Source organism: Leuciscus leuciscus (genome assembly GCF_965113295.1).
Source record: "Leuciscus leuciscus genome assembly, chromosome: 10".
NCBI lineage: Eukaryota > Metazoa > Chordata > Actinopteri > Cypriniformes > Leuciscidae > Leuciscus > Leuciscus leuciscus.
This window is the reverse complement of record NC_138734.1, coordinates 26,526,912-26,550,788: the sequence shown is the minus strand read 5'-3', so window position 1 is coordinate 26,550,788 and position 23,877 is coordinate 26,526,912. Positions and strand designations below refer to the sequence as shown.

Below are 23,877 nucleotides of genomic sequence, written 5' to 3'. Positions count from 1 at the left end.
TCTAACGTGGCACTGTGGGTTTTGTTTATCCTGTGGGGGGAGTTTGACTCATGCCTACTCTGCTAATTAAATCTCAGTAACACATAAAAGCAGGGCTAAGTTAATGTTTCCACCGGCTTACTCTTGAGGTAAGACTCCGCGCTAATTCATAATGAGGGAATTAAAAGATTATCCTAAGAAGATTACAATGATGCATTGTATCACCAAAGTTTTATTACATATTATAAATAATGCAAGCCATTTATTTGCCATAATAATCGCTTGGAGGCTAGAGGAAAGTATTTGGTGTGTCAGGTTTTCTTTTTAGGGGCACTTCATCACTTTTCAAACCCTCCATTATGAAAAAAAATTACCTTATAGGAAAACAGCATCATTTAGTGGTCCATCAAAGGCTGTTGAGATGCAGGACGCTGCAGGCCTGCGGCGCTGATAGAGATGGCTGCATGCTTCCATAGTCAATTCCAAACTCGCTAAACTAATTTTTTATCTCGCTGAACATTTGATACTCATAACACATTTTTAATTAATGTGAGGTGCCAGGGGCCACTGAGACTTGCTTAAATTGTAATTGTGGCTCATAATTGCTGCTCAACACTTGTAAATTCAATATAGGATGCAGTGCTGCACAAACAATATGATATAATTAAACCCATTCAAAAAGGTTTGCTAGAACATTAGGAAAGGACATTAACATGATGAAAATATACTATAGATTTTGCATGGTAAAAATGTGATGTTACTATGAAGAAAACAACCATTGCTTGATAGTGAGTTGGTAGTGCCGATATCGTTTGGAATTGTGTATGACAGTATTTTTAGCTATCAATTATAGCTATTTAACACAACCACCCACTAACTCATTCACTCACTCACTCACTCACTCACTCACTCACTGACCGACTCACTCACTCACCCACCGACCCACTCACTCACTCACTCACTCACTCACTCACTCACTCACTCACTCACTCACTCACTCACTCACTCACTCACTCACTCACTCACTCACTCACTCACTCACTCACTCACTCACTCACTCACTCACTAAACCACCCACCCACCCAGTGACTGACTCACTCACTCACTCACTCACTCACTCACTCACTCACTCACTCACTCACTCACTCACTCACTCACTCACTCACCGACCGACCGACTCACTCACTCACCCACCCGCTCACTCACTCACACACCCATTCACCCACCCACTCACTCTACCTATGACTCACTCACCCACCGACTCACTCACTCACCCACCGACTCACTCACTCACCCACCGACTCACTCACTCACCCACCGACTCACTCACTCACTCACTCACTCACTCACTCACTCACTCACTCACTCACTCACTCACTCACTCACTCACTCTCACTCACTCACTCACTCACCCACCGACTCACTCACTCACTCACTCACTCACTCACTCACTCACTCACTCACTCACTCACTCACTCACTCACTCACTCACTCACCCACCGACTCACTCACTCACTCACTCACTCACTCACTCACTCACTCACTCACTCACTCACTCACTCACTCACTCACTCACTCACTCACTCACTCACTCACTCAATCTCACTCACCCACCCACCCACCCACTCACTCACTCACTCACTCGTTTATTTATTTGGTAAAATAAGGTCTATGGCTAACATTACTTCTACAGTAGTTGAGCACAAATCTGCATCTGTGCACAAATATAGTCACACCATTCTTAAAAGAAACCCAGCTTAGACTATCAGCATCTGGTGAATGGTATCACCTGTGTTGGATGTCCATGGCTGCTGGTCACATGTGGACACGTTTTTTATCTCCCTGCAGCAGCCCTGACGGTCACACTTATCTTCATGTTTTTTTTCCGTTTTTTTTTTCTTAATGCTTAGATCAAACCTAAGGTGAGAAACCAGCCTGCTGGCCAAATAAATGAATAATACAGGATCAAACACATGGTAATCCCCTTTGACTTATAAATGAAAGGATGGGTTGATGTTTTTTAATGAATTCTGGCTAGAAAAATGGCTAAATAGACATTAAAGATCCTTTGAAAAAGACATTCTGGTAAAATCTGGCCAAATTGTTCCAGTAGTGACCTCTAGATGGCAGTGTGGTTATTAAAACAGTTTAGCTGAGCAATTCAGTGACACATATTTATTTGACTGTTTCCAAGTAATCGAATTGCTCTATATGTAACCCATGCAGATTCAAAGCTCAGAAAACGTTTGAAAAAGAGGTTTTCATAAGGTCAAATCATGTTGTTTTCATTGATTATAATGAGCTGCATAACAAAACATCCCAGAAGGAAAAAGCCATGCCGGAGTGCTTTTAACAAGGGCTGTGTGATGATTTACTTCCTCAGACGCCGAGCAGCACCTGAAACTCGCCAGAGGTGAAGTAGGAACGTCATAAATTTTCATGAACATCATAACAAAGTCATTTGGTCACGCCCTAAAAATATTATACGGGATGAAAATGGACGTTGTCTGGAGTGCAGAAGTGTCCTCAAAGTCCTGGGCCTTTGGTGAAGAGATGTCTGTCTGTTTGCCAGGTCTGAAACACAGGATGAGGCCTGGAACATTTGGCAGGTCCCTGTGTCAGTGATTTAGCAGATTCTTCTTTACAGATATGACAGTTTTTTTCTTCTTCTTTACACCAGTGCTCACTACCTAAAGTTAACTTTTTGACAATTATAATTTTCTTTTTTTTTTTTGGATACATAAAAAAATCCTTAGTACCATTATTTTGTCCAGTATCTTAAATATTTTTTTTTTCTCAATGACCTAATATGAAATTATCCATATTCTTTTTGTTTTCAGTATACTTTATTTTTAATTTTTCTTGACTTTTTCCCAATGACTTTCAAAAAAAAAAAAATATTACAAAAAAAATAAATAAATAAAACTTATTTTAATTATTTATTTTGTTTTGATTTTTTTTTTCTGTATTTTTAGAATACTTTTTCATAGATTTTCTCGAAATGTCTTGAATTTCAGTGACCTTCTAAAAAATTTTACAAATAATAATAATAAATATTGGTTAAATAGTAATATTTAAAATAATTGTATCCACACCCCATACTCTATAAACATTTTCAATTATCTTGAATAATTTTTTTTTTTTTTTTTTTTCTCCAAACAAACCTTCACTGCATTAGAATGTACTTTTTGGAGGCTTTTTGACTTTGGAGCTCTAATGTCAAATTCGCTCTTCATAAACATAACCCTTCTTTTCAAATCTATTATCAGCAGAGAAGGAACATTGTTTCAGAGATGGTGGAAGTTAATATATTTTGATGAAAGATTATGGAGGCAAATATTCCTTCAGAATAACTCACTGACAAATCGCTCACAATATGACCAAGAAATGAAGAAAGTAAATAGGATCAGTTTTGATTTCATAATGATTTTAATCGTGCCCTTCTAAATGTCTTTTTCCAGATTTCAGGAGGACTGTCATGACAGGACGTTGTGTTGATGTTAGGAGTGAAAACACACCCCTCGATGTCAGTGGATCTTAGCCGGTGACAGCATCATCAGAATGCTAGTCTGTCACAACCGGATGCTTTGGCTCAGATCCGTAGCTTTGTGGAGCCCAGCGGGCCGCAGGCTGCCAGACCCTGATCAGAGGAACTTTCACGCCTGTCTGATTTCCATCAGTTTCATATTTCTCAACATAATCTCTCACTCTTCCATAGTCAGACTCTCATAGCATGCTTATCTCTTACCCTATACTATTCTCTCTCTCTCTCTAACAGTGTTAAGTTTTGGAAATCCTGCTGTCAAAAAGACTGTGCTTTGCAAGTGAAAAGGTCACTATTCCCCGCTTCTTCCCCAGAGCACTACATGCGTTTTTGCCCTTATATCACGTTAATATCTTGCTACTCCAAGATTGACGCGTCTGACAATCTGACCCTCGGATTTTTGCGACCTTCTGACCTCTCCTCACTGGCAGCATGGTGGAGGTCACTAAGTGGTGAGAAAAATCTGACCAAGATGAACTCGCTTGTCAAACTGACCCATCATGTTGTGACCACAGCATCTATTACAATGCATGCCTTTTTCCTTTATAAGCACCATGATCAGCTCATCTCTGTCTACTGCCTCCATCCTCCATCAGTTCCCTTACGAGAACGTTCTCTCGTACTGCGTTGCAAACGCTGTGGGAAAACTCCTTTTCTCGAGAATATTGAAGCCTTTATTTTAAAATGCATTGCTGCAGCACAGGCGAGAGCATCATGCTCGCGCGAGAGCGCTGATAGGCTGTGCTGAGGCAACTGCACGAACCAATGGCGAGCAGGCAGAGGCGCGCGAACCAATCAGAGCGCTTGGCGCCCTGCCAGACTCGAGCGCGCCAAACAGGGCGTGACAGAAGAGTATAAATACGGAGAAAACTCGCCATATGACAGATCTATCTCCTTCAGCTCTGAGACTCACCTCGTCGCTGATTTCTCCGGATAGGAAGCCGCTCGTCGTAGAGAAGCCTCTCAGCAGAACAGCTTCGCGTCTCGGCAGATCGCCAGCCAAGCGTTTCCCTGTGGCATCCGACGAGTATCCTTTTTCTATAACCATTGCTAAAAGAGCAAATCGATGTTTTCACAGCGCAAAGCGGCGTTGTTTCAAATGTCGCTTCCCATCTGCGATTCCTGCGGGGTTCCCCTGCACGTGTCTGATAGACACACACAGTGCGCTGCCTGCCTTGGTCCTGAGCACGCCGAGTCAGCGCTCACTAAAGGCGGCTGTCTACTCTGCGATGGCATGCCTGTGGCAGTCCTCAGATCAAGGCTCGCTCTCGCTACGTCAGAGAGTGAACCCGCCCATCTTCGGCGCCCCGCGAGCCCCGTAGGAAGAAGCGGCGCGATCAGAGGATCCCTGAACGCGGTGATTTCGACGAATGCACGCCGGGTCCTTCCCCGCGTGCTGCGCCCACACCCCCATCTCCAGTTCTGTTCGCTCGAAGCGACCAACGCCCCTCACGTGAAGCGGCGGGACTCGTTTCGTTCGGCGGATCTGCTGAAGACATGGATGACGCAGTTTCTGTGGCGGCATCTGAGAGCAAGGATTGGTCGGGCTCCGCGGACCCCGCCCCCTCCTCTCAATGTGATCGTCTTGACACTAGAGCGAGTGTTGACGCCGAACTTTTCCGTGTCATGTCTCGCGCTGTCGACGAGCTGGGACTCAACTGGCTTTCCCCAGCTGAACCTCCCAGAAGCCGCCTAGACGAGTGGTACCTGCCGGGGCGCCAACAGGCCCCTCGCCAGCGAGCCGCTCCATTTCTACCAGAGGTCCACGAAGAGCTCACTAAAAACTGGCGCGCGCCCTTTTCAGCGCGAACGCGCTCCTCTTCCTCTTCCACGCTCTCCACTGTCGACGGCGCTGAGGAAAAGGGCTATGTGTCTCTCCCACCACTTGAGGAAGCGGTCGCCGCTCATTTGTGCCCTCCCACTGCAGGTAGTTGGAGGTCAAAGACGGTGCACCCATCTAAACCGTGCAGGACTACTTCGGCTATAGCCAGCCGCGCCTATGCTGCCGCCGCTCAAGCCGCCTCCGCACTACATGCCATGGCGACTCTTCAAGTGTTCCAGGCTAAGCTCCTCCGCTCAATGGATGAGTCAGGACCTGAACCAGACGCTTTTAAGGACCTCCGAAGTGCTACGGATTTGGCGCTACGGGCTACAAAGACCACGGCGCAAGCCCTCGGTCGCAACATGGCCAGCCTGGTGGTATTGGAGCGCCATTTATGGCTTAATTTAACGGAGATCAGGGACGCAGACAAGACCGCCTACCTCGATTCTCCGGTCTCCACAACTGGTCTCTTTGGCCCATCTGTCAGCGGCTTCGCAGAGCGTTTCACCGAGGCTCAGAAAGCTTCAAGTGTAATGAAGCACTTTCTCCCTAAACGCTCCAGCTCGGCTTCATGGCGCCCCAAGAGCACGCCGCGGCCGGAAAAGTCAGTGCCACAGGTTCAGCAGCCCCGCCCAGCGGCTGAAACCAGCCAGCACCTGAAGCCCGCGAAACGGTACCCGTTCCCTAAGCGCCAGGGGCCCTGGCCGAAGCTCACGCTCGACCATGAGCCCAAAAAGCCGTCCTAGCCGGCAGAAAGAGGGGTCTATGTCCCGCCGCGGCCGGACCTGCCCCGAAGACCGCTCGTGTGCTGCTCACAGCCCCCTCTTCAGATCAGGCGGCTGGAGCAGTTTTAAATGCAGAACATGGGCCCGTCATCTGTCACGCACCCCTGCACCCAAACGCTGTTTTAACAGCGACCCACAAAAAGCACAAATCGAGCAAAATTTCTCTCTTAAGTTCATGTCAGGTCGAACCCCCGACTCTGGGCGTTCCGTCATCAGATATGATCATACCGCTGGCTCGGCGGGCTCTGGCTTGGCAGGCCATCCCCGAAGTTTCAGAATGGGTGATGAACATTATAAAGCGCGGTTACTCGCTTCAGTTCGCTCGCAGACCTCCGCGCTTTCGCGCTGTTATCCAAACCTCAGTAAAGAGCACGTTGACCCACATCCTCCGCACCGAAGTGTTATGTCTGCTGGCGAAAGGGGCTATCGAGACAGTCCCCGCGTCACAAAGCGAGTCAGGGTTTTACAGCCGTTATTTTCTTGTTCCAAAGAAAGACGGCGGCCTGAGACCCATTCTAGATCTCAGACATCTGAACAAAGCCCTCATGTCACGGCCGTTCAGAATGCTTACGACCAGACACATCCTGGCGCAGATTCGCCCAGGGGACTGGTTCTTTTCAGTAGATCTAAAAGACGCGTATTTTCACATCCAAGTGAACCCCCACCACAGGCCATTCTTGAGATTCGCCTTCGAGGGGCAGACATACCAGTACACATTTCTACCATTTGGACTGGCACTGGCACCTCGTACATTCACGAAGTGCATGGATGCAGCTCTCTCCCCCCTAAGACAGCGGAGAATGCGCATTCTGAACTACCTCGACGACTGGCTCATACTGACTCAGTCAGAGGCAGAGTCCCATACTCACAAAGCCTGGCTCCTCAGCCATCTGGAATGCCTAGGGCTCAGGGTGAATTTTTCCAAGAGTATTCTGTTGCCCAGCCAACGTATCACGTTCCTGGGAACAGTTCTCGACTCTGTACTTATGAGAGCATGGCCCACCTCGGCCCGTGCTCTATCGATTCAGCAGCTCGCCGCGTCGTTCGTAGAGGGCTCCTATGTACCCCTCCGAATGTTTCAGAGGATCTTGGGCCTGATGGCTTCAGCATCATCAGTACTCCAACTAGGCCTACTGCGTATGCGTCCTCTTCAGCTGTGGCTAGCACCTCAGGTACCACCCCACGCCTGGCGCTCAGGCCTCTTGAATATCAGGGTGGACCAGCGCTGTATTCGAGCTCTGGCCCCCTGGAAGGATGCCAGCTGGTACCAGCAGGGCGTAAGCATGGGGGTGGTCTCAGAGAGGAGGGTCATTTCGACAGATGCTTCCAACTCCGGTTGGGGAGCCCTGTACGAGGGCAGGCCTGCCTCCGGCCTCTGGTCGAGCTCGGAGAAACGCCTACACATCAACTGCCTCGAGATGAGAGCGGTTTTTCTAGCCCTAAAAACCTTCCTTCCATACCTGCCAGGACACCACGTCTTGGTCCGGACGGACAATATGTCAGTGGTCTCTTACATAAATCGCCAGGGCGGCCTCAGGTCCCGCAACCTGTTTGCCATAGCCACACAGCTACTGCTATGGGCTCACACCAACCTGCGCTCGCTCAGGGCAGCTCACGTGCCGGGCACGATGAACACAGGAGCAGACATGCTTTCTCGGGGCAACGTTCCCCCAGAAGAATGGTCACTCCACCCCCAGACGGTTCTCCTACTATGGGAGGTCTTCGGGAAGGCAGAGGTAGACCTCTTCGCCTCAGAAGACAACTGTCACTGCCCAATCTTCTTTTCAAAGAACAGGGATGCGTTGGCCCACGAGTGGCCCAACCTTCCCCTTTATGCATTCCCTCCGGTCTCGATGCTCCCTCAGGTCATCGAACGGATCAGGAACACGAAGTGCGCAGTCCTCTTGGTAGCCCCCCTCTGGCAAACCCAGACTTGGTTCCCAGAGCTGATGCAACTGTCTGTAATAGACCCGTGGCCTATTCCACTGAGGAGCGACCTCCTGGCTCAGGCGAACAGGACTATCTGGCACCCCCGTCCGGACTTGTGGGCCCTACATGTGTGGCCGCTCAACGGGTACCCCAGGACCTCCCAGAGGGTGTCCTAAATACTATTATGGAGGCTAGAGCTCCGTCTACTAGACGTCTCTACCACCTTAAATGGTCAGTGTTCTCCAGCTGGTGTCTAGCTCGGAACCTCGACCCACACACTTGTGAAGTACCTATGGTACTATCCTTTCTCCAGGAGATGCTGGACGCGGGACGCTCCCCCTCCACGCTCAAGGTGTACGTGGCAGCCATCGCGGCATTTCACGTACTGGTAGCCGGATCCTCTTTGGGTAAAAGCGACCTTATAGTTCGCTTCCTTAAAGGTGCTAGAAGGCTTAACCCACCTCGGCCACCTTCAGTGCCGGCCTGGGACCTTTCCCTGGTTCTACGGGCTCTTAAGGGACCCCCCTTTGAACCACTTCAGTCGGCTGATCTAAAACCCCTCTCCCTGAAAACCGCTCTGCTGTTGGCACTGGCGTCAGTTAAAAGAGTTGGGGACTTACAAGCGCTTTCCACGAGCGCTTCCTGTCTTGAGTTTGGCCCTACGACTCTAAAGTCTTCCTTAGGCCAAGACATGGATATATACCTAAGGTGCTCTCAACTCCGTTCAGAGCCCAGGTTATTTCTCTGTCAGCTCTCCCAGTCTCGGGAGAAGACAGTGATGCTCACACGCTCTGCCCCGTCAGAGCTCTGAGAATATATCTGGAGCGTTCTGCCTCTTTCAGACAGTCTGAACAGCTTTTTATTTGTTTCGGGGGCCGGACCAAGGGTCTTCCTGTCACGAAACTTACGCTATCCAGATGGATAGTCGACGCCATTGCTCTGGCATACACCTCACTGGGTCTCCCTTTTCCCATAGGTGTTAGAGCTCACTCGACAAGAGGCATGGCCTCCTCGTGGGCTTGGTCCAGTGGTATCCCTATCGAAGACATTTGTGCGGCGGCCGGCTGGTCCGCTCCGTCCACATTTGCAAGGTTTTATAACTTAGAGGTCCCTGCTCTGCACGCACGGGTTCTCTCCATCTAGACCCTGGCTCTGTGGACACAGGCTGGTGTTAACTCAGACACTTGGTTGTTACCTCGAGTTATGTGGGTTTATACTTAGGTGACTGGCCCCTTCGGTCCAGCTCTATGTACACATTATGAATATCTCTTTAGGCCCGATGTTCTGGTCTGTGGTATTCTGGCCACTCTGTCATAATCCCGGGGCTCCCTGGAATCTCTGAGTAGCCACAAGACTAATAGCACGGCGTTTTAAAAAGTGTTCCCACAGCGTTTGCAACGCAGTACGAGAGAACGTTCTCGTAAGGGAACGTACTTGGTTACTTACGTAACCTCGGTTTCCTTAGAGATAAGGGAACGAGTACTGCGTTGCCTTGCCGTGCTATTTCTCTTACATCAGGTGTTTTCGCTTCAGTCGATTAGACCTGTCATATGGCGAGATTTCTCCGTATTTATACTCTTCTGTCACGCCCTGTTTGGCACGCTCGAGTCTGGCAGGGCGCCAAGCGCTCTGATTGGTTCGCGCGCCTCTGCCTGCTCGCCATTGGTTCGTGCAGTTGCCTCAGCACAGCCTATCAGCGCTCTCGCGCGAGCATGATGCTCTCGCCTGTGCTGCAGCAATGCGTTTTAAAATAAAGGCTTCAATATTCTCGAGAAAAGGAGTTTTCCCACAGCGTTTGCAACGCAGTACTCGTTCCCTTATCTCTAAGGGAACCGAGGTTACGTAAGTAACCAAGTACGTTCGCGCGCCTCTGCCTGCTCGCCATTGGTTCGTGCAGTTGCCTCAGCACAGCCTATCAGCGCTCTCGCGCGAGCATGATACTCTCGCCTGTGCTGCAGCAATGCGTTTTAAAATAAAGGCTTCAATATTCTCGAGAAAAGGAGTTTTCCCACAGCATTTGCAACGCAGTACTCGTTCCCTTATCTCTAAGGGAGCCGAGGTTACGTAAGTAACCAAGTACGTTTTCTAAGACAGCATACTAACTGAAATGGAACCTCATAAGTAATTGATTTAGAATGCTCTACATAGGTGATAGGAGACTGCGCTTACAATGGATTCCCACATATATTGATGATAGCAGCTTAGCTGATGATGTGACATTGTAATGTGATGTTGTTAAAATAGTCACTTTTTAATTGAATTATTTTAAATGTAGTTTTCAACATTCAATACTTTGAATAAACTTTGTCAATGAACTAATTAAATAAATAGCATTCAAATACAGGTTAAAACCAACTTCTAAATAGCACACAGAAATATTGGTAAAAAATAGTTGCTTTCACTTTTTAATTAACTTTTTATAATTTTTTTTTAAATGTTATAATGTAAAGAGATATTTTTTTAATGTTATTTAGTACTAACTTAATAAATAACATGCATAAATATATTTTTTTAAATAGTCTTATTTTAGTATTTTATCCCATTTCTGTATTTTTAGTATATTTTTCTCACTTAACACTATTTTGGGTTATTTTTTCCCCAACAAACTTCTAAATAATATATATATTATGTAAAAAAATAAATAGTATGCACAAATATTTGTTAGAAAAAATATTTTTATTTTATTTTATTGATACTTTTTCTGTATTTTCAATATACTTTTCTGCATTTTTTCTTGTATCGTCCACTATCTTGAATGATTTTTTTTTTTTATGCATTCTGGGATTGTGTTCGCTACAAAAGATACATGTGACGCTGCCTTTTAATTTGGCAAAAAGACAATACCTTATCATGACTGATTTTAATATTACATTTTTAATTTAATAACCCTTTATTCACACAATACAATTTTTTTTTTTTTTTTTTTTTTTGGGTACTGTATATATGCAGCAGAATATGTGTGCAAACGCTGAGAAATAGAAAGTCTTGTTAATAACAGTACATTTCCGTCTAGTCAAACTAATGATTTTAAATTGTTAACCGCCCTCTGGTCATAGTTCAGCAGATTTCACAATATTTTAAAATCAGTCGTCCCGTATGAAAGCCAGAGTTAACAAATGACATTTGAATCAGCCGCTGTGATCGAGCACCATAATGGATTAAATAGCCCTGACATTTCAACACATGCGCCACATTTTACCTCTCATCTGTCACTGTTAAACCACATGACCTCTGTGCTTTTAATCTCTCTCTCTCTCTCTCTCTCTCTCTAAGATTGTAATGTCCAGCTCATTTGTATGCTGTCCTAGTCTGAGTATCTTGCTGGTGGCTGGAGCCAAAGTTGTGGCATCAGATTGATTTGAATAGATATTAGAGTGAATCTCACAAAACTATCAACATCTTTCGGTTGTATTTCATAAGAAATATTGCTCAGAGACATTATTAAATTACAATTAATCATTACATCCGTCCGTCCATCCGTCCTTCCTGTAGACCGGAGAGTGTTTGGGATTTTTTCACCTAATAATCATTAGTTTTGCAATTCTACTTCTTGCACAGAAATTACTTATTTTTAAAAAAGGGTAAAAATATAGTCTTCATTTATTTTCTGCAAAACATTTATTTATTTGTCTGTTTGTTTACTTTAGGGGTGTAGTGTGATCTGGACATTGTGAGATTAATATTTCATTTTAAACATTTGTCACGAAAAATTATAGCACAATGCCAAAACTCTTAATCTTCCTAAAAATAGGCTATTACTTTATACAAACTATTTGGGGGTGAAAACTGCATAGTTTTTGTGAGATTTATGTTTCTGTATACTGTGTATATAGAATATACCTTTTTAAACTGTATAAGTATCACAGACATAGTGTAGGATCTGTGGGTCACAAACTCTTTGGTGAGTGTCATGCAGGAAGGTGAGGCAGATGGGGAAGGCAAAATCTACTATCAACCTTCATCTGTGTTGCCTTGAGAAAAAGAGGGAGAGCAATGCCTGCCTTCCCTCTCTCTCTCTTTCGTCTCAGTACAGAGAGACGCAGGGAAGCAGCAAGGAAAGAGGAATGGAGAGGCAAGACCAGATCTGGAAGAATACCTTTGCAATAGCAGATCTGAAAGTTTGAACTCCAGCTGAATACAAATGAGGATGGCCTGTGTTGAGGCAGGCACAGTTAGAGAAACTCACATACACACACACTTCACGTCGGGGTCCTGATCACCATGTTGGGGTTTAGTTTTCAATAACAAGTGATTATTACACAGCCGCAAATAAATAAATAAATGGACATGAAATATTGATTGGATTTTAAATGAGTTTATTATGTGAGAAGAAAGAGTGCGCAGAGTGATACGAGAGACTTGAAACTAGCACAGCTGTGTTGGAAATCATTTTCCTGGACGATGCTCAATTATACAGTTTAGCATCCATATGCAAAAATATTTTGGAATGAAAATGATTTAAAAAAAATATTCAGGTCCGAAATATCTGTATGTGGCTCTGAGCATCTTATTTGGTAATCAATTACATTTATATAATGATTTTGGAGTGTAAACATTTTCCCTAAAGGGATAGTTCTATGAAGGTAATATGATGCCATAAAGAATCGCATGCACCGCCATAAAAGTGTACATAAGATTGCAAACGTAAATTAAATTTGAATGCGCAAGAGAAGATTTATAAAAGCTTAAATCGCCTTTCAAGTGTAAGAAAAAAATATTTGCAGCATTTTAGTGTTATTCGTAAGTGTAATTCATGTAGTGTGAAGCTGCAGCTTCATGCTTACGCAAAATAAATATGATCTGTATTCTTCTGACTTCCATTTTTCCGCGCTTACACTTTCGCCATGTTTTTTTCCCGCACAAATACGGCCAAAAGCATTGCAGGCCTGTGAACAGCAATTTGCAAGTGAAAACAACAGAGAATCATGAACTGCAAAACTTGATCACGTAAAACTAACCTTTGTGTAAAAAAATTAACTGTTGCAAATGTCTAAATGACTTTTTGTGTGCATAGGGCAAAAAAGTTCCCGAAATAACCCGATTTGTACAGTTGTGTCTTTCTTTTAGCTACACTTAGGCCCTGTTTACACGAGAACGCTCGCGGGTGAAAACGTAAAAATATTTTATCAGATGTGCCTTTCGTTTAGACGGCGACGGCGTTTTTGGGGCTTAAAAACGCAAAAAAGTGAAACCACCCTCCAGAGTGGAAATCTTAAAAACGCTCCACCGTCGCGTTTCCGTCTAAACGGTAAAAACGCAAAAGTCTGCTAGAGAGTGAAGGCACCGATCAGTGCTTCACATTGCCACCTAGCCGCCTGGAGTGCATACTACATCGAATTTCACACACTTTTGCGTCACCGTATGCACGCAGATTTCCCCCCCATAACGCTCGTCTAAACGCAGAATGAAAAGTGATCACTTTTGCGTTTTCTCTTCAGATCGTTTCCGTGTAAACGTAGCCTTACAGTTTTGGCACGATTCTCTCACTCATTGAGTTTTGCAAGTGCGAAGAGGAGGGCGGGTCCACCTTCTTCATGTAGCCAATCAAATGAGCTTCTCGCTGACTCTCAATTTACTCTTATCTGATTGGTTCAATAAACACACCAGTCGCAAGAACAAGTCGCAAGTCAGCATCGTTCGTTGCCGAAATGGTACTTTACATACAATAATTATTAAATAAATAAATAAATCATGATTGCTTAATAAGTTGTGCACCATTAGGCTGACTAAGGCTGACTGACATTCATACTGAATTTCGAGCTGGTGTTAACGTTTTTGGATTGAAATTTTATATATCGTGAGCTTAGAATTATAAGGTTCTATCTCCACTTTTGGTTGAAATTGAGTTTTTGACATAATCTGATCCATTAGGTGTTTATTAAAGGTACAATATGTAAGAATTTTGCATTAAAATATCCCAAAATCTCAAGGCCAGTGTTATATATTTTGTTAAGTTGATTACTTACAATATCCCAAATGTTTCCAACTATTTTTAAATCGTGAGAAAATTGCGATTTTAACCAAGGAAATGGGGCGTTAGAGCAGGGGAGAGCTGGGAGTCGCTAGTCAATTGCATCATATCCGCGTTACCCTCGGTTTCCGCTCGTACTGCGTGGAGTCCTGGACAAATGCGGAAGTTGTAGTTGTAGCGTCTATCAAGCAACAAACGTTAGCTTGTTTCGTGCAGTCGTTATGGAACACAATTATTCTTTACCGATTGCAGCTGGTTCTGTCGACAAAGCATGCTTAATTTTATATTTTCCAAATGTAGCATTCGGTAATAGTTATGTTTATGTAAGGAAAGTATTATTGCTTTAGATTTGTGTTTAGTTTATTGACATTGTTTATCACGTCTGGTGTTTATGGCCATGTACATAGATATAGCATGTGTTATACATAAAGATTAATCAGTATTTTGGAAAATGATGTGGGTATGTTCGAATGTACTTTTACAACAATTGTTTAGAACACGTAAAACTGCGCAGCGTTATTACAACAATGAATTCAACAAATACAGTAACATCTATGATAACCAATTTAGTATTAAACCTTACTTTTCTTGCGGTTAATTCATTTTAATGAAATAAAAGTGTGATGAGGTTTAAGAGCCAGGAAGGAAGAAGACAGGGGTCGGCGCTGGACTGGGACTCGTACTTTATTAAAATAAAGCAAAACAAACAAAAGAATGTGCACAACGCACATTCACTGTGGAAACCGCGACGGCACAAAACAGTTAAAAAAAATGAGAGCTCGGATCCACCGGTTTTCTTCCTCTGCGTCCAATTTTCTCTCCAGTCTCTCTCTCGTTCCAGCGCGGCTTATAAGCGGTCTCTCCACGCCAATAATACTGCAATAAGACACAGGTGTTCGTCATTTGCACTTGACCTACTTGCGTCCCGCTCGTCTCTTCTCTCTCCCATCACAGACCGCGCTGAACCACGCCCCCCTCGCCACAAAAAGCATGTCATTAAACGTAACATTTATAAAAATAGAACTTTACTTCATCTATGAACATGATTTTTCGATTCCCGTCTGACTGATTTACATCCACGGTGGAGTTTAAAACGACAGTTCCCATCATTCCACGCTCCTTCACATCGTCATCAAGCTACGCCGTTGTTGTTGTTTGGAATGTAGCGCCCTCTAGCGGCAAAAAATTCTTGCATATTGTACCTTTAATGCCTGTGTGGTGTTATTTTTGTAAAAAAGTATTTTGTTAGTAGTTATTAATAAAATAAAAAGGTTCCATCTCTCCATTGCCAGCTGGGATGTAAAAACTTTGATGCTCAATATCTCAGAACTACCCTAAACGGAGATAGAACCTTATAATTCTAAGCTCACGATATTATATAATCTGTTACACCACTGAGCTGATGTTAAACTTTACAATCAAAACATTTAATACCCCTTCTTTAATACCTATATAACAATATCATTCTGATGCAGTGTTTTTCACATCATGTCTCTGTTCATGGTATTTAACGCTCAATTATATATTTTGAAATATTGTCTTGGTCGCACTGTCAATATTGATTCTGATTACTTTAGTGTGACTAATCAAGCTATTATATGTAGCTAGAATGAATAACAAAATGCTTTCTCTGTATCCAGATTTGACTGTAAAAACATGAAAAATTGATACTAAATCAACATAAACTCAACTTTGACAAAAAGTAACTAATTATGTTTGAATAAAAACCCAGCAACCAGGAATACACAGCATCTTGATATGCTTATATATAGGGCTATATATAGGGCATCTAGTGGTTACACGATGGAATTCCAGGTGATAAATGATGCATAATTTAGAGATGCCCTTAAAGGTATAGCGGAGGATCTTTCCAAATTTTAGATAAGACCCGCCCTCTCCACTTTTTGAAAAGTTTGATTGATTCACCAGAATGATTGACAATTAGGAGGACCAATAGTTTAGACTACCCACCAGGAAGTAAAACATCCTCCGCTATACCTTTAACATACATGTTAAAGGGAAAAATATTATTATAACTAATTTTAGTCAAATAATAATAATAATTCTGGAATCAGCATGATTCATTGACAGGTGAAATTATGCATGCAGTAGTGCAGATACTGGGCCTACATTCAGCAGCATCAAGATTATAAACTAATATGGCCTGCTGAGGAGGAGGATGATGAGCAGGATACATGCATTGAATACACAGACATTTTCTTTCTTAACACACCAGCTCAAAATTCATAATGGTGCACAGCTTATTAAGCAATCATGATTTATTTAACATGTATGTAAGCATTAAAAGTACCATTTCGGCAACGAGAACAATGCAGAGCCAAATTAAGATAAAGATGTGTTCTGGACTAGTGTGTTTATTGAACCAATCAGATAAGAGTAAAACGAGAGTCAGCGAGAAGCTAATTTGATTGGCTACATGAAGAAGGTGGACCCGGCCTCCTCTTCGCGCTTACAAAACGCAATGAGTGAGAGAATCGTGCCAAAACTGTAAGCGCAGCCATAAGAAAGAAGCAGCTGTACAAATCGGGTTATTTGAGGAACTTTTTTGCCTCGTACACAATAAGTCATTTAGACATTTGCAACTGTTTATTTTTTTTACACAAAGGTTGATTTTACGCAACCAATCTGTTTTGCAGTTCCTGACTCTGTTGTTTTCAGTTGCAAATTGCTGTTCACAGGCCTGCAATGCTTTTGGCCGTATTTGTGCGAAAAAAAACGTGCCAAAAGTGTAAGCATGGAAAAATGAAAGTCAGAAGAATATAGATCCTATTTATTTTACGTTAGCAGAAAACTGCAGCTTCACAATACATAAATTACACCACTTGAAAGGCGATTTTACAAATCTTCTCTTGCACATGCACATTTAATTTATGCTTGCAATCTTATGTACACTTTCACAAATCTTACCCTGAGCATGCAATTCTTTATTGCATCATATTACCTTCATAATAGTTCACCAAAAAATGAAAATGTTGTCATCATTTTCTCACCCTCAAGTTGTTCCAAACCTGTATGAGTTTCTTTCTTCTGTTGAACACAAAAGAATGTTAGTAATCGAACAGTTGATGGTAGCCATTGGCTTCCATAGAAGGAAAACAAATACTATGCAAGTCAATGGGTGTCGTCAACTATCTGGTTGCCAACATAAAATATCATCTATTGTGTTCAACAGAAAAATAAACCCATACAGGTTTGGAACAACATGAGGGTGAGTAAATGATGACAAAACTAACCCTTTAAATGTTTACATGTAAACATCTGTCTTTTACACTATACCACAAGACATTGTTAAAGAGCAATTTTCAAGTTTACACTGATTTTGCGTATTGTTTGAAATATGAATTAAAGCAGGCTATTTTGTGGTTGATTATATATGATTATTCAAAGATGAATACATTTTATTTGAATTTGATGAATGAAAATAAATGTAGAACTGAAATAGCTGACACAAAACTCTCATGAAAACAAAACAGTACACTAATTTTTGTAGACTAATTGAGACATACGGTGCTGACGCTTTAATGAGGGTTCTTATGACTGCAATCAAAACATCCACATGAAATTTGATTTTAGTGCTGAAATGATTTTAATTAGGGAAATCAAGCTGTCCATAATTACAGGATCAACAGAGGTCTCTCTCCTCAGTGTCAGAAAGCTACATGATGCATCAGGACTTCATTAGCAGAAATATTACAGTTGCAAAACACAAAGAAAACAGTAAAACTATGCTATTTATGTTCCCTCAAGAAACTTTTTAATAACCCCTCAAGCTCACATTCTTAGCCAAAAACACCACAACACCCGTCCTGAGCTCCAGCTATTCCTTTCACTGTTTTAACGGGTTTAACACTGTCATTTGGGTTTTAAAGGTTATGTTTTTGTCTATGCTTGCATGTAATTGTATTGTGCAATACTAATTCAGCATTTCATACGAATGTAGGTACGACATTTATTTTTAGGCTAATTAAATTTTTACAATTACATCATGTTGTTTTTTGCTATTATTATTATTATTGTCGTTGTTCCTGATGTTGTAACGTTAATCATTAAATTGTTGTAACCATAGATATGTTGTACTTGTAACAAAGAAGATTGTGCTGCCTTCACGTGCTATTGGAATTATTGTAGATAGTTTCCTTTCCTAGTTAAAATTTGGACATGAACGCCCTCTCAAGTTGGATTCCATACGAAACTTCCCAGGAGGACTTGAACGCACCAAGTTTGATACCCAAGTTGGGCGTGCCATAAACGTGAAATTCTAGGATGGTAATTCAGCAAGCTATCTAGATTGTTGTCAGTGAATTGGACGCTAAATATCATTTTGGCTTTTAATAAGATTTCCCCCAAAATAGGCAAGAATAAACCTAGCGTCCTCCAGTTCTTTCCGACAACAAAGCACTTGAATGCGCCGAGCTCGTAGTCACGACTTCAGAAGTTGAAAGTAGGAATAGAGCACATGAAGGCTGTCAGCTCAATGCACGAGCTCCTGCGCATGCCTAGCTAGCACTAGAAAAACTCTCGCGAGACGCGTTGCTATAACGACAGACGTACACAGTTTCCACAAGAGGTATTTCGGGAGGATAATGTGTTAAGGTGAGTGCTTTAAAAACCTGCGAAATTTTGATAAAGTATTGTTGGTAAAGTATCTTTTAACTCTGTGCAGTGAGTTCAGCAGCTCTCGCCTCTGTTTTGGAAAGCTCTTAACCATTCTAACGTTCAAATGTGCCTGAAACAAGACCAATGAGAATATATGTAACGTTATCAGCCTTCTCTCTTTTAGCTGCCTGTAACGTTAATTTATTTAATCTTAAATGGTTAACAAGCAGAAAACTACAAAACGGGAAGGTACTGTGGTAAAACCATGTTTTAGACATGCACCATGTCGTATTCTTTGACGTGTCTTTGAGTTCCATATATTGATTACAGTGTGTCAAAAGTTTACAAAATGGCTCTAACATGGTTATTTTGCTATAACGTTACATGGTGGTGCCCTGGGATTCTTTGACATACAATACCTTTGGGTATCATGCAAATATGGTTATTATAGCCTGGTATTCTTTTAAGTACATTTGAGTACCATGAAAATACCTTTTTATATAAATAAATATACTAATCTTTCAGTACCATGATATGATAGCATCACCACACCATTTAAAAAAAAAAATTGTCTGCTGCTGTTCATTTCATTGGCCCTTTTTGTAGGTTAATTCAATGAAATTTGTCCTATTCTGTGCTGTGTGTTTCTCACTCAGAACTCTTTTTTTCCCTCAGAACACTTCAGTGGAAATTACTGCCTGTGAAGCTTACAGTCTGATCAGAGAGCACCATGAATTTAAACAACTTTGTGGTACTTCCCAGCAAGCCCAAGTCAATGAAGTTAAATGTCAGGTTTGAACAGTCGGCTCCCTTGAGTTTCTTTTCACGCTTCAGATTTTTCACATTATTAGCAGCACGCAACACGTCACTTTTGCAAATGACGGCGCTCCAAATATTTAGAGTAGTCTGTTCAAAATAAAATGATTTTATGTATTCAGTTGAATGATTGTCTAAAGCAGACTGACACAAATACAACAAGTCAGGGTCACATTGGTTTACAAGTAAACATGAAGTACATCAAATTGTATATTTCTGTATGTGTATGTTTTTCCTAGGAATCTACGGGAATTGCGTATGGAAACAGTGCAGCTGGATCAACATGCCAAGGAGATGGAGAGCAGACTGGAGGAGCTCAAACAGCGTATGAATCAGGAGAAAGAGGAGAGGGAGTGAGTAAAATAGGGAGGGGAGGGACAGCTTGTTGAATTAATGAATGAGTGAGTAGATGAATAAATTAACGAGCCAAACAATGACTGTGACAGAGAGTGTTGCGATAAAAGAGAAAATGCAAACAATGAAACGGTGATGAATAAAATGAAAAACATAGGATGAGATAGCAAGTGAAAGAGAGAATGAGAGATTATGAGGGTTGGTGTGGAGACAAAGACAGAGGAATCCAATTGAATAATTCACCCAGAATTAATATTCTGTTCATGTTTTTTTCACCCTCCCAAAACTTGTATGCAGCTGTTTTTCTACCTTGAATTTTGTACTATTTTTTCACCTCATACAGTGACAGTTTTCAGTGACCATGACTGTCAAACTCCAAAAATAAAAAAAGAAACAACAAAATCTCCATAGTCCATTTGACATACTGTCTTTTGAAGCTATACATTTACATTTACTGTGTGCACTTGGCAGACACTTTTATCCAAAGCAACTTACCTTAAAGGCATAGGCCTACATTTGTTTTTATCAGTTCATGCATTCCCTGGGAATCGAACCCATGACCTTGACTTTTTTTTTTTTTTTTTTTTTTTTACTACTAAAAATTTCAAATCCTCTTCAGTTACCAGGTTTGGCATCAATCACGTTTTATCAAGAGACATATGAGAACCAATGACACATCAGAACCCAACATGATGTGCCAAATGCCACCATATTTGATTGGAAAGCTGCAGAGGAGTGGAAGAGTAATTAAAATCTTAAATTGGGGTCTTCAGAAGACTTAAAATATAGGGCAGGAGTCATATGGACTATATTTATGTTTTTTTTTTAATAGAGTTTAACTTTTCTGGTCACTATGAATGGATGTCAAGTTAAAGTCAAGTTCTCAAGGGTATCTGTCACCTACTGTAAGTGCAGTGCCTTGCAGAAACGCTCTGACATATATAGTTGAAGGTTGCCAAAGACATCCTAAAGTTCTCAGAGAAGACATTATGTTCCCAGCATTCCTTATTCCAATTGTACATCCATACATACACTCCTGTTCTGTCTATGTACAGTATGTGTGGGTTAGTTTAGGACCAGGATCTGATATGAGCAACATTTAAAAATTTGTGTAAACGACTGACTATCTTTTGATACTTCAATCGTGGGAAGCTACAAACAGTTCGTACATACAGGTATGCGAGGATATAGCTAAGATACAGAAGAAGTGGAAATGGAGTGACAGAGATGACATTAGCTTTAAAATCTGATCGGCACATGGAGTATGCAGCTCCTGGCCTGCTCTGCAGGCAATCTCGGGTGATGGTTTGACTTCTTAGCGATCTGGTTTGATGGAATCAGCATAGCCATCGAGTGGAAGGAAATTGAGTCATCTCGGCTCCAGCAGCTCTGCTCTCGCTGCACATCCATGCTTGTCTTCCCATTTCTTCCTAACAAATTAAGATTAAGTAGGACCCTATGCCAAAACGAGGAAGGCAGGAAATTAGTTTTCTGTCAAAATAAAAGAATAGGAAAAAAATAACATCAGTAGTTATTAATTTGATGTCTCTCTCTCTCTTTCTCTTCTCAGCCCGGCCCCTTTCCTACAGCTCTTCATTAATAACACTAAAATGTGACCTGTGGAGGTCCACCTCATGAATTTATAGTGGCGGCCGTTTTAGGTGTATGTATCAGCTCATAACTCAACAGGGGAGGGAAACACTGTAGTAATGGGGAAGATGCAGTGAATACATCATATTCCCATATATACTACCAAACAAACGCAAACATATACATGAAGTCGGTCAGAAAGAATGATGTTGAGGTAGCGTGAGAAATGAATTTCAGGATGAATTATGTTGAGATAGCGTGAAGAATGAATTTATCTGTAATTTAACATATTTGTGCCTAGAAAGCGGATATATCAGCGAGGCGGAAAGCCGAACGGAGACAATAGCATGAAGCTATACCAGCGAGTTCTTCACAGGGATGGATGGCGCCAATTGCATCTGTATCAATAACACAAGGCAGCACTTTCCCGAAAATCAGATGAATGAATGCAGCATGAATGCAGCTATAGACTAGATGTCTGTGAGATCTGGGCTGCGTACCGGAACTGTCATATTAAGGAATGTAAGCGGTACCATATCTAAATTACGACTGGCTCCATACGGACGTTTTCAAATAAAACTGTTGTAGATTAGCTCTTATCGGCGGCCATTAATCAAAGCAGAACTTCTGTTGCGGGTGCCATGCTGGGAATGGTTGATGTTATCTTCCTCCATGCTCAACCTGCTCACTGTTTATTGCAGTGAAGGCAGAGGACTAAAGGGCTACAGGTGAATTCATAAGAGTAGATTAGAGTCGATAGGCACTGGCTTTGTGCTTGGTGTAAGCTGTGCTTTCAAAGTGAGCCTTTTTTAATAGTTTGTCTGTCCTTTCAGAGCTGGTCATCAGTATACACTATCATTTAGAAGTTTGGGGTCAGTACAAATTTTTATTTTTAAAGAAATTAATACTTTTAATCAACTAATGCATTAAATTGACCAAAAATTACATTTATAATGTTACAAAAGATTTCTATATCAATTAAATGCTTTTCTTATGAACTTTCTATTTATCAAAGAATCTGGATTTTTTTTTTAATCAGTTTCTACAAAAATATGAAGCAGCACTATTGTTTTCAACATTGGTAATAATAAGAAATGTTTCTTGAGCAGCAAACAGCATATTAGAATGATTTCTGAAGGATCATGTGACACTAAATACTGGAGAGAATTCAGCTTTGCCTTCACATGAATAAATTACATTTTAGTTTGATTTAACACAAGGTTAAATGTGCAGTAGTTTAACCTCTCACCTGTCCCACTACCGCCACACAATGTACTCGAGTAGCAGAGGAGTTGGTTGTCTGTGACCCTGACAGGAGATAAGTGTTTGTCTTGTTGGTTGGCACTCAGTGTGTGCTCCCGATGGTAATCCGCCAGTTGTTAGCACAACTGCCACGTTGCTTGTGCGTTTCCCTATAATGCTGACAGGCAGGCTTGAGCGCGGTTAATCCCCATCCCAAACGCCCGTCTCCATCAGACTGATAAAGGCCAGCACATAAACAGCCCTTAATGAGAGTGGACAGCACGCAGAGGAAGTGTCCTCTCTCCGTGCTGGCCCCTTTCAAAGTCTCTGACTTTCTCAGTCTTTAATAATATGAGATGGATTTAAGTGGAGCTGGAGTATTTTTAGCATGATTAGGCATGATCTACTCATGACTTTTCCCATTGCTCAAATTAGGGTTAGGTATTTAAGATGGTCCCAAAGGGACCACCTCTATAGTTAGTGTGCTGTAAATCACTTTGACAAATTAGTAAATTAATGGTTCGTAAAAACTCAAACACAAGTGCGTACCCTACTTCCGCTGAACACATTGAGCTCAAGCATTTCTGTGGCAAAGTCACATGACCTGTCACCAAGTACACATTCCTCTGGGATTTTGATGTTTAAACAGTCTCTTTTTTTCAGAATTTTTCAGGCAGCCATCCAAACAGTTTCACGACCTTGAAGTGGCACCAGCATGAGAGAAAGATACATTTCAAGAGCACGGTTTCCTCTTTACTTGAAAAATTATATTGTACAAGCAGACACACATAGCATACATTTCCATCCTTTGAACACACTCAGGCTTGCGGCTCTATGCCAACATGACAGCCCACCCTAAACAAACGGCCTCCCCCGCAATCACACCGTGAATTATTTAGACTGTTGATTTGATGTGGCAACCAAAACAACAAATCAGAAAACAAATGAAGTCGACCTCCATCTGTGTATCTGTGTGAATTATGTAGGGCAAAGCTTTCATGTACTGTTTGTGTTTGTTTTTCATCATTTGATATGTGCTTAATTAAAAGTTACCAATCAGCAAGTGTTCTTGTTTTTTCCTTCTTTTTTATTTATAAATTGACATTCCAAAGAAAATATGGCGATTGTCTGTGTGAAAGTCACCCCCACAATGCTAGAATGGTGTGGATAGTTACCAGGGCGTTGCTAAGGTGTTGCTAAGGAGTGGTTGCTAGGGCGCTGCATACCG

The 23,877-nt window shown here is 42.0% G+C and overlaps 1 protein-coding gene and 1 long non-coding RNA gene across 4 annotated transcripts in view; one reads left to right on the top strand and one right to left on the bottom strand.

The window, feature by feature from the left end:
• LOC309508603 overlaps positions 1-23,877 on the bottom strand; it is a 321,712-nt gene that overhangs the window by 106,357 nt on the left and 191,478 nt on the right. The gene's annotated exons all lie outside the window — the stretch shown is intronic.
• zbbx (zinc finger, B-box domain containing) overlaps positions 18,573-23,877 on the top strand; it is a 55,983-nt gene continuing 50,678 nt past the window's right edge. For all 3 annotated transcript variants that reach the window (XM_082182894.1, XM_082182893.1, XM_082182895.1), the window contains exons 1-3: positions 18,573-18,644; positions 19,323-19,439; positions 19,703-19,816. In XM_082182894.1, coding sequence (XP_082039020.1) covers positions 19,378-19,439; positions 19,703-19,816 — 176 coding nt within the window. In that variant the 5' untranslated portion in view covers positions 18,573-18,644; positions 19,323-19,377. The remainder of the gene's footprint in view (positions 18,645-19,322; positions 19,440-19,702; positions 19,817-23,877) is intronic.